The sequence below is a fragment of the Carcharodon carcharias genome, chromosome 2 (genome assembly GCF_017639515.1).
Source record: "Carcharodon carcharias isolate sCarCar2 chromosome 2, sCarCar2.pri, whole genome shotgun sequence".
Classification (NCBI taxonomy): domain Eukaryota; kingdom Metazoa; phylum Chordata; class Chondrichthyes; order Lamniformes; family Lamnidae; genus Carcharodon; species Carcharodon carcharias.
Genome location: NC_054468.1, coordinates 153860803 through 153872877, shown reverse-complemented (window position 1 = coordinate 153872877; position 12075 = coordinate 153860803). Strand labels below are relative to the sequence as shown.

At 42.9% G+C, this 12075-nt stretch overlaps 1 protein-coding gene across 1 annotated transcript in view; it reads left to right on the top strand.

The window, feature by feature from the left end:
• rsph3 (radial spoke head 3) overlaps positions 1–12075 on the top strand; it is a 77547-nt gene that overhangs the window by 48858 nt on the left and 16614 nt on the right. The window contains exons 7-8 of the mRNA XM_041208530.1: positions 585–671; positions 6077–6158. Of these exons, the coding sequence (XP_041064464.1) occupies positions 585–671; positions 6077–6132 (143 nt within the window). The 3' untranslated portion in view covers positions 6133–6158. The remainder of the gene's footprint in view (positions 1–584; positions 672–6076; positions 6159–12075) is intronic.

The window sequence follows — 12075 nt, the reverse complement described above, 5'->3', positions numbered from 1 at the left end:
TCCAAAACAGGTCCTTTGCATGCCAAAGGTCCAACTTTTCTCCCTTAATTGATCAACTAGGAAAATGCGATTACCTGTTTTGTGGGATCTCTTCCATTCCTAAAATTGAAATGTCCTTTACGTACCACTCATCTGCCCATTCAGTTATGTATGTTCACCATGTGGTTTTGGTTTTTGTTCCACAGGTTAATGAGATTCTCCATTCCACCTGGGAAAAGTACTGCGTCTGTTGGAAGACCACTTTTATACAGCTGGGAAACCTAGCACTCTATGCCCTGATGTCAAAAAATACCGTAAAGGATTACACCCCTTACAATTCTTGCCAGTGCTGAACTGGACTTGCAATTAATCAAGAATGCACATAGCCTTATAGCTAGGTCATCTGAATTTTTACTTAGCCAGAAAGAGATGATATATTGATCAGCACATCCATCTTGATTTCTGGAGACTTTTTTATTTTCTTAATTGTACGTTAACTAATTTAATTTCAAACTTACTCTGCTTTGTCACATAGTGTGTTTTAGGGTGACAAGAAAATTGCGGTATTGGTTCGCTTTTTCATGGTTGATTACTTTCCCCATTAGATGTGGAAAAAGTATTCCTGCCTTGGCTGATGGGAGAGGTAAAGAAATCAATAGAGAAGAGAATTTTGGGAAGGACTATGTTGGACAGTAAGTAACTGACCTACCTAAACAAATTTGTTTCTGTGCATAAACTCGGTTATTTCATTTGCAACAGGCTAAGGCAAATGTAAAAGTAAAATATCAAGAACACTGGCAATCTGAAATAAAAACAGAAAATGCAGAAGATCTGGTAGCATCTGTGGAAAAAGAAACAAAGTTAATATTTCAGGTCTATGACCTTTCCGTTCACACAACTGAAATGTTAACTAAGACAAATGTTGTTTTCCTCTCCAGCTAAAGATACATGAAGGGCAGATTTTATTTCCTTTCGCTTGGCAGAAACCAGACCAAGCTCCGATGAGTGGAGTGGGCCCCTCATTTAATATAAGCCAGTCAGAGTCCTATTCTTCACCTAGGACCCCAAAGCAATTTTAACAACCTACTTGGTTGCAACTAGTGAGCTCCTCTGGGTCCCACCAGGAAAATATGGGCCTCTTCTACCACTGTCAACTCCTTCCCTTCATACCCACCACCACAGCACAGATTGGGAACCCTTTCTGGCATCAACTGACCTGTATTCCTTCATACTACTACAGGCACTGTCAGCTAGGTTATTGGTGAGCCAAAGCAAAACTTTTCCACACAGTCTTTTTCTCAACTCTTAGGACAGAATTAGCTGTTATATTATACTAGTATATAGTATATTCCTGGAAAACAAGCTGTTTCCATGCCCGGCGAGCTCTCATTCACTCACCACACCATCACCTCGCCGGGCACCATATTTAAAGCCCAGCTGCGCACACTCACCTCAGTGCTTCCAGCCCACGACTACTGCAGGGAAGATGCCTACGAAAGGCAAAAAGACTGCAGCCCCCAGGTTTAGTGACTCATCACTGGAAAATCTTTTGACACCGTGGAGGTCTGCCGCGATGTCCTCTACCCTGCTCTGGCTGCAGGATGGCCAGCGGTGTGACCAACCAGGCTTGGGAGGCAGTGGCAGTGATGATCAGTGCCAGTGCTCCACAGAAGAGGTTGGCCATCCAATGCAGATAGCGGATGAATGATCTCATTCGTGCTGCCAAGGTATGGCAACCATCTCATCATTCTAAACTCACACGTGCAAGCCCATCACATATTCACTGGCATCCCACTCACTGCCAGCTCAAGGGACATCACCACTCATTCTCATACACATACCCTCACATGTCTATCTGACCTCATCTCTTCTGGAGACTGCCTTCTCAGCCCTCTTCTAGAGGCCACTTGCGCAGATCCAACAGGTACCCCCACCCACACACCCTGGGTTACCCTCCTTCCCCAGTACAGCCCTCATCCTGCAGCCTCTTCCAATGCCTGAGGCCACTTCTCCCCCTTCATCAAGCAAGGCCGAGTCCTGCAGCCATTGAAAAGCCATCTACATATGGCTGATCTAGCAGGCAGAGACCTGCTGTGAGCCCCCCTAAAAGTGATGTGGTGCTGTCTGGCACTGATGACTGCGAATGCTGATCGAAGTCCCAGGTGCAGCCCACCAGCTGCATGTCACTTATGTGCTGTTATGAAACACGTTGGCATGTTTTCTCATCGACTTAGGTGGATGCAGCAGGGGGACGATTCCACCGGGCACACCTAATAATGATATGCTGATGCATTACAATGAGGTTCCTGACATCCAATGGCAGAGAACGTGGCCTCGTAGAGAACATGTGCTAACACTAAAACATAGTGCAAACGTTACCCAGTTTAGAGCTTGCAGACACTGACACTGCATGCAGAGTAGGTTCATTGCAATAGGCAATCTGGAAGTGCATCATTGGAACAGTAGATTCTTTGAATGGCCTATAATCCTAGTGAAGCTATCAAGAAGGCCTTTCTGCATGCTGAACATCAAAATGGCAAATAACACAAATTTTAGTAGGGTCAACACAACATACACTATCATTTTTTTTCTTCTTATTCTTTCATTTTCAGGATGTGGACATTGGAGGCAGGAATATTTATTGCCTATTTATCCCTTGTGAAGGTGGGTAATGAGCCACCTTGGAACTGCTGCAGCACATAAAGTAAAAGTACACACAGTGCTGTTAAATAGCAAGTTCTGAGGTTTTGATGGGCAGCAATATGTCCAAGTCAGAATGCTGTAAGATTTGGAGGTGGTGATGTCTTTGTGCAACTACTACCATTGCCCTTCCAGGTGGTAGAGGCGGATTTGGGAGATGACGGCAAAGAAGCCTTGATGAGTTGTTGCAGTGCACCCTGCAACCACAGTGCACCATTGTTGGAGGGGGTGAAGTTTCTTTAAGGTGGTGGAAATGAGGCAGGCTACTTTATCCTGATGATACGTTTCTTGAGTGTTATTGTAGCAGCACCCATCTAGGCAATTGGAGAGTATTCCATCACACTTCTTTGTGCATTATAGGCCATGGAAAGACCTTACAAGGTTTTCCACTTGCTACAGAATACCCATCCCCTGATCGGCTCTTGTAGCCACAGTGTGTCAAGTCCAGTTAAGTCTCCAGTCAATGTTGACCCCAGGATGTTGATTGTGTGGAATTTGACGATGGTAATGCATGTGTCATTGGAATGGTTAGACTCTCCTCTCGAAGGTGGCCATTGCTTGGAACTTATGTGATGCAAACGTTACCTGCCACTTATAAGCCCAAGCCAGTAATGTGGTTCAGGTCTTCCTACATGCAAGCCTGGACTACTTCATTATCTAATGAGTTGCAAATGAAATTGAACACTCTGCAATTATCAGAAAATAATCTCCACTTCTGATCTTACAATAGAGGGAAGATCATTGTTGAAGCAGCTCAAGAAATCCCTGTAATAATGTCATGAGCTGGGACGATTGGCCTCTGTGCTAGGTATGATTCCAGCCAGAGATTTCCCCATAACCCCCATTGACTTCAGTTTTACTAAGGCTCCTGTGTGCCACACTTGGTAAAAATGCCGCTTTGCTGTCCAGAGTGATCACTCTCACTTCACATCAGGAATTCAACTCTTGTACATGTTCAAATAAAGGCTGTAATGAGGTCTGGACCTGAGCAGTCCTTGCAGAATCCAAATCGAGCATTGCCGAGCACGTTATCGGTGAATAAGTGGCACTTGAAAGCACTGATAATGACACTCATAGACATTTACAGCACAGAAGGAGGCCATTCAGCCCATCTTGTCTACACTAATCCCATTTTCCAGCGATTGGCCCATAGCCCTGGAGGCTATCGCAACGCAAGTGAATTTCTAAACATTTCTTAAATGTTACATAAGTTTCTGACTCAACTACCCTTTCAGGCAGTGAGTTCCAGACTCTCACCACCCTCTGGCTGAAAGGATTTTTCCTCAACTCCCCTTTTAGCCTTCTACCTCTTACCATAAATCTATGCCACCTTTTTTTTGACCGTTCTGCTAATGGAAAAAATGCCTTCTTATCCACCCTATCTATGCCCCACATAAGCTGATCAGTCCACTGCATCCTCCTGCAGTTTACGGCTGTCCCCCTCACTATTTACCACCCTACCAATTTTCGTGTCACTCGCTAGCTTCTTGATCATACCCCCAACGTACAAGTTCAAATCATTTATGTACAAACAGCAAGGGCCCCAGCACCGAGCCCTTGAAACCCCACTGGAAACAGACTTCCAGCCTACCGTCACCCCCTGCTTCCTGCCTCTCAGCTAGTTTTGGATCCAATGTGCCACTTTGCCTTGGATCCCATGGGCTCTTACTTTCTTGACCAATCTGCCATGTAGACCTTATCAAAAGCCATGTAGACCACATCAAATGCATTACCCTCATCAACACCCCTGGCTACCTCCTCAAAGAATTCGATCAAATTTGTTAACAAATCCACCTTTCATCATTTTGCTGATGATTGGGGTGGTAATTGGCCAGATTAGATTTGTGGGCAGGCCATATCTGGGCAATTTTCCACTTTGATGGGTAGATGCCAATAGCTGCACTGGAACAGCTTGGTTGGAGTTGTGGGTAATGCTGAAGCACAGGTCTTCAGCAGTACAGCAGGGATGTTGTCAGCACCCATAGTCTTTGCTGTATCCAGTGCGTTCAGCTATTTCGCAATATCACTTTGGAGTGAATCAAATTGGCTGAAGGCTAGTATCTGTGATGGTGGTGACCTCAGGAGGAGACCAAGATGGATCATCCAATCTGCACTTCAGCTTTCCCTTTGTAATAACATGCTGGGTTCCACCATAGTTGAAGATGAGGATGTTCATGGAGCCTCCTCCTCTGCTAGCCTTGGTTCAGATGGTAGCTCTCTCTCACCTCTTGAGACAGATGGTTGTGGTTTTAATGGCCACTCCAGAGACTTGAGCACAAAAATCTAGGTTGACACTGTAGTGTAGCACTGACAGAGTGGTGCACTTTCAGATTAGTTTTTCCAACACTTTCTGTTTTTATTATGTTAGATTTGCAATCCTCCAGTCCTCTACTACCACTCCCATATTCGAAAAGGATTGAAAGATTATGATCAGAGCTTCATTCTAGCGCCTTCAGCAACCTAGGACGTATCCCATCTGGATCAAGTGCTTAGTTGGCTTTGGATGATGCCATTTAGCACCTCCTTACATTTATTTTTACCCTTTCCACTATCTCTACTCCCCTCTCCTCTACTTTGATATTAACTTCACCCTCTTCCTTTGAGAAGACAAATGCAGAGTACTCCGTCAGTATGCCCTTTGCCTCCACAAGAAGATTTTCTTTATTATCCCTAAGCAGCCCTACCTCTGCTTGAAACCTCATGCACACAACCACAGGCAATGCAAGTTCAACCCTCAAGAAGCTTGGAAAAATGAATGGTCCTCACAAGAAGTCAAGAAAAAAACATCTCATGAAAGACCTGCCACAGAAGGTTTCAACCTCCCACGAAGCTCATGGGCATCCCTAAACCACATCCATACAAACTGGCAGATGAGGATACCTGATGCGCAACTGGAAAATTAAAAGCTTTCCTGTATGCGACTGTGGTCACCAGGAACCGACCATGGAGCACTTAACAGCTCAAGGCCCGACTCATAAATACAAAGGAGCTATTACAGCAATACAGACCGCCACTCCTGATATAATACCCTGGCTTGACCACCTTGATGTAAAATTATAGTTCTTGCTCTACACCCAGCCATAAAAAGGGAGAAACCCCACCATTCCTTTAACTATCCTTTTACTTTTTTATATGTTTAAGATTTTTGATTTCCTTTTTTTCATACTCTCTCTTTGATCAATAGTAAAGGTTAAATGAACAGAAGGACAGAAACTCAGCACAAGGGATTAGAACAATGTGTTTCTTTTAAATTTGTTAACTGATGTAGCTTATATCCAGTATTCAAGAAAGAAACAAGCTTGAAACAATCAGAATAAGGACAAGTATTTCAAAGAAAAAAGATGGTGAGCACTGCAACTTCTAATAATTACAAATGTGTTTGTTCCTTGTTTTGCAGTAATACTTCGTGATGTGATTAATAGCAGAACCGAGGCTTTCTCACAGATGAAATAGGATCGTGATACAAGATACATGCTCGGGTAAAGAAGGAATCCAGAAATTTGTGCTTTGCAGTTTGCTTAATAAACTATCAATCTGTGATGCAAATGGCAGTGCAACATGTATATGGTTGGTATTTGTTTCATATCTTCATGTTCTGATTTCTTCTCCACTGACCGGCAAGCATTTTGTTTAATGCCCTAAAACTTGAGCTTTTTTTAATTGATTTTGGAATTGGAAGATTATCAGAAATATTTCTTGCTGACCAGTCCAATTTTCAAAAAAAGTAGTACTTTAAAATGTTCTTGAAGAGACAGTTTTGTGTTGGGTTGCAATGATTGTTGTTGTGAATGTAAAACAGATGTATCAAAAATGGATTTCTGACAAATGCCCTATGAGAGATTTTTTTTTGTAATGCATAATGCCACTAGATGTCATCCTTGTTTAATTCTTAAGATACATTTAAATGAAAAAATTCCCACAGGATCTCCTGAATTGGCTGCAGGTTCTTCTTTGTTTTGCCTCTCAGTAGATTGCCTGGGTAGGCATTGGGTCTGTATGTACATGTCACACTACATGTGGAACACTCAGTTATGCTTTTAATTTTTGTAGGTATCAGTTCTGGAAATTAGTAGTGTACCACTGGTCTATTTTCAAAGACCTTTCTTTCCCCTTCTTTGTCAAAATTTACTAGCCAGCTGTTTGTCTGTCATAACAAAAACAGAAACAGAAATACCTGGAAAAACTCAGCAGGTCTGGTAGCATCGGCGGAGAAGAGTACAGCTGACGTTTCAAGTCCTCATGACCCTTCAACAGAACTAAGTAAAATTAGGAAAAGGGTGGAATGTAAGCTGGTTTAAGGTGGGGGGCGGGGGGGCAGGGTTTGTTGGGACAAAGCCAGTGATAGGTGGAAATAACCAAAAGCTGTCACAGACAAAAGAACAAAGAGCTGTTGAAGGTGGTGATATTACCTAAAGGAATGTGCTAATTAAGAGTATAAGACAGGACAGATAAGGTACAGATAGCTCTAGTGAGGGTGGGGGAATACTAAAAGGTAGAAATAAACAACGGTGGAAATACATTTAAAAATAATGGAAATAGGTGGGAAAAGAAAAAATCTATATAAATTATTGAAATAAAAAGGAGGGTGAAGAAACGGGAAGGGGGTGGGGAAGGAGGAGAGAGTTCAAGATCTAAAATTGTTGAACACAATATTCAGTCCGGAAGGCTGTAAAGTGCCTAGTCGGAAGATGAGGTGCTGTTCCTCCAATTTGCATTGAGCTTCACTGAAACAATGCAGCAAGCCAAGGACAGACATGTGGGCAAGAGAGCAGGGTGGAGTGTTGAAATGGCAAACGACAGGGAGGTCTGAGTCATGCTTGCGGACCATTCTGCCCCTTTCATATTATATTTCACCCCTTTCCTAATTTTACTTAGTTTTGTTGAAGGATCATGAGGATTCCAAACGTCAACTGTACTCCTCTCCGCCGATGCTGCCAGACCTGCTGAGTTTTTCCAGGTATTTCTGTTTCTGTTTTTGTTTTGGATTTCCAGCATTTGCAGTTTTTTGTTTTTATCTACATGTTTGTCTGTCATAACTAGTAACCACTTTAGTAACTTTTCTCACACTTCTAAACAAATTTAGGAAATATGTTCCTGCCTATATCCGGTGAATTGCTTTTCAGAATGGCTAACCCAGGGGCAGTCAGACCGCATCTAAAAATTTCTGTCATTGAACATTAATTTATCTGTAATATTTATTGGATATTCATCAGATCTGATTTCCTGGTCAAACAACTACACAGCGTTTGATATTGAATGAGCTGAAAACTAATGTATGCATTTGGTGCCATTATAAATGAACCTATAACTTCAGGGAGCTGAAGACTTTGTTCTAATACAGCCAAAATACAAGCGATTTCCCACCAAATAATGAGCTTATGTTTTTCTGATTGTCTTTCTAAGCCTCTTTTTTTCTACATTAAAGGTGTTAATAGTTAACACTTCTCTTGCTTCAGGTTCTGTCATTCTCTCCTTTAAAAACTGCTGTTATAGTCCCTCTCCTTAATAAAAAAGAACAAACCCTGACCACTCCATTCTTGCGAACTACCACCCCATCACCAAAGCCCTGGAACATGTGTTCACCTCTCAAATTCATACCCTGAACTTCATATTTGAATCCCTCTGTTACAATCAGGTGAGGAGGGGCAGAATGGCTCCCCTCTTTTCCCACTCTTTGTTTGACCATAACAAGGTTTTTTGAAAGGATGTCCTTACCAAATCAGTGAGTGCTTAACTGTTTAAGTGCTGTGATTGTAAAAGACACACACAGACTGGGTTCCTTGAAAGGTTTTAAAATAAAAGAGAATAGTATTAACACCCAATTTAAATAAAATAATAAAGACACTCTCACTCTCTCTCACACACACAATCATACTTAGACTCACACAGACACACACGCATTCAGAAGTACGCACATACACACACACATTCACATGCATGCATTCAGAAGCACACACACAGACACACATGCATTCAGAAGCGCATGCACATACACACACATGCATGTTACCAAGTGGAAGGATGGATTTAGCAGTTTTTAAAATATCAAAAAATATCAGTTCTGTATGGATTTGGTAAATCTAAGCCTTGGATGGTTTCAGTCTGGGCCCAGAGGTCTTTTCAAATTCTCCGACAGGACAATTCAAAGATGCTGACAGATTTCTATTTGATCTCAGCAGTCAGCAGCTGCTGGGTTGATTCTTAAAACACACTGTGGCTTGTGGATAGGCACGAGCTTGCAGCCTACCTGGGAGAGAAATAATACCCACTCAGGGTCCTGCTTCTTGTGTTCCTGGCCTGGAGAAAAACAGTTTCTTAAAACACAAAAGTGGGGTAGATGGCTCATCAAATGATTCCCTCTCACCAACTGACCATTTACCTAAACATGGTCATAGCAAGTTAATTCCAGGTTTAGACATAATTAGATTTTGGCAAGATGAGTTCCTTTCTCAGCCAGGGCCCATTGTCCAAAGTGATTGTGTCTAATAGTTTTTTTCCCCACCCATTTAAATACACAGGTGTTGTCTAGATGTTTTGTGAATGGGTCTAGAAATGTGGTCATTCACATTCCTCTAAGGTGATTGTCTTTGATAAGTTCTTTTTTTTAATGGCCCTGGAATTTGTATGGAAAAGTTATCCAAATGTTCAGACATCTTAGAAGTGGCTGCTTTACATCACTGAAACACTTTTGTTCAGTCTTTTAAAACACAGCTTGTGGTTTCAGCCCAATAAATAAATAGGCACTTTTGATATAAAACATGTGTTTTAGAACACCCTCCAATCAGGTTCCCGCCCATGCCACGGTACTGAAATTACTCTCCTCAAAGACATAAATGTAAACCTGTTTAACTGTGACAAAGACAGACTATCCCTTCTCATCCCTCTCAACCTATCTGCAGCCTTTAACGCAGTTGATCACACCATCTTCTCCAACACCTCCCCACCATCATCCAGCTGGTGGGACTGCACTCACCTGGTTCCCTTCTTGGCTATCTAACTGTGGCCAGAGAATTGCCATGATTGGCTTCACTTCCCATTGCAGCAATTACCTCTGATATCCCCGCAGGATTTATCTTTAGTTTCTTCCTATTTATCAACTACATGTTGCCCTTCTGCGGCATCATCCGAAAACGCAACATCGGTTTCTGTTTGTCTGACATCCAGTACTAGATGAGCAGAATGTTCTTCCAGTTAAATATTAGGACGACTGAAGCCATTGCTTTCGGTCCCCTTCACCAAATTTGCTCCCGTTTCACAGCCATTGCGTAAAATGACGTGCGGTGACATCGGGTGTGCGTCCCTATATCACTGCACTTCATTCTGGTCTTTCGTTCAGCGGGCGTGCACCGGAGTCGGCTGCGCACCCGCCAAACTGTCAAAGGCCTGTTACGGCCATTAATATACCAATTAACTAAATCGACAGGGCTGCCCGTCCAACCTTAATGTTGGCGGGCAGGCGAAGAGCCCAAGCGGCCTTCGCATTTTTCATGAAACCTCATCCGTGGCGGGATGAGGTTTCATGAAGGGTTTATTGAATTAGTAACTCTTTTTTAAATATTTCATAAACATGTCCCAGCTCATGTGACACTGTCACATGAGGGGACGTGTAAATGATTTTTAACTCTTTTTATTTTGAAGTTTCAAATTGAACTTAATCTCCGTGAGGCAGCTCCATGCCTCAGGGAGATTTCTGCGTTCTTTCGCATACAGGCCCCGACTCTCCCACCACCCACACAGGTAGCGCTGAATGCTACCAGGTGCAAGTCATGCTGGGCGGGCCTGAATTGGTCCACCCACGTAAAATGGCGGCATGCAGCCAATCACGGGTGGCAATCGGCACCATGCCCATTTCCGACCGGCCTGCCCGTTCCCTCTCCCTGACAACTGTCTTAGACAGGACCAGATTACACAATCTGTGTGTCATATTCAACTCTGAGAGCAACTTTCAATCACACATTCATGGCATCACTGTCACCGTCCAGTTCCATTTGAATAGCATCACCCATTTCCACCCTCCCTCAGCTCTTCTACCATTGAAACCTACATCCATGCCTTTGTTACCTCCAGACTTGACTATTCTAATATACTCCTAGTCAGTCTCCCACATCCTACCCTAAGTAAATTGGAGATCATCCAAAATTCTGCTGCCCGTGTCCTAACTCACACAAAGTCCTGATCTGTACTTGCTCCTGGTTAAGCAATGAGTTCTCATCCTTGTTTTTAAATCCTTCCAGGCCCTGGCCCCACTTGATCTGTTTAATATCCTCCAGCCGTACTATCCTCTGGGATAGCTGTGCTCCTTTAATTCCCTCACTAACCCTCTCTTCCTATTAAGACACCACTTAAAACGCCTTATTTTCGGAAAAGCGGATGATTTTAGGGCATGGATTGGCTCGTGGGATTACGACATTATTGCTATTAGTCAGACTTGGTTGCAGGTGGGGCAGGACTGGCAGCTCAATGTTCCGGGGTTCCGTTGTTTCAGATGTGATAGAGGGGGAGGGATGAAAGGGGGAGGAGTGGCATTACTAGTCAGGGAAAATATCACAGCTAGGCGTAAGCAGGACAGCCCGGAGGGCTCGTCTACAGAGGCCAAATGGGTGGAGCTGAGGAATGGGAAAGGTGTGACCACACTAATAGGGTTGTATTATAGACCGCCCAATAGTCAGAGAGAATTGGAGGAGCAAATCTGTAGAGAGATAGCAGACCAATGTAAGAAACAGAAAGTTGTGATAGTAGGAGATTTTAACATATTGACTGGGATTCCCATACTGATGGCTTGGAGTTTGTCAAATGTGTTCAGGAAAGTTTTCTAAATCAATATATAGAGGTACCAACGAGAGAGGATGCAATACTTGTTCACCTATTAGGGAACCAGACAGGTCAGGTGTCAGAAGTATGTGTAGGCGAACATTTTGGGTCCAGTGACCACAATGTCATTAGTTTTAAGCTAATTTTGGATAAGGATAGGTCTGGTCCTCGAGTTGAGATTCTAAATTGAAGAAAGGCCAATTTTGTGGAAATGAGAAAGGATGTAGGAAGAGTGGATTGGCATAAGTTGTTTTCTGGCAAGGATGTGTTCAGTAAGTGGAAGGCATTCAAAGGTGAAATTTTGTGAGTGCAGAGTTTGCATGTTCCTGTCAGGATTAAAGGCAAAGTTAACAGGCATAGGAAACCTTGGTTTTCAAGGGATATTGGCAATCTGGTTAAGAAGAAGAGAGAGGTGTACAGCTAGTATAGGCAACAAGGAGCAAATGAGGTACTTGTAGAGTATAGAAAATGTAAGAAAATACTAAAAAAAGAAATCAGGAAGGCAAAAAGAAGACATGAGGTTGCTTTGGCAGATAATGTGAAGGTAAACCCGAAGGGTTTCTGCAAGTATATTAAGAGTAAAAG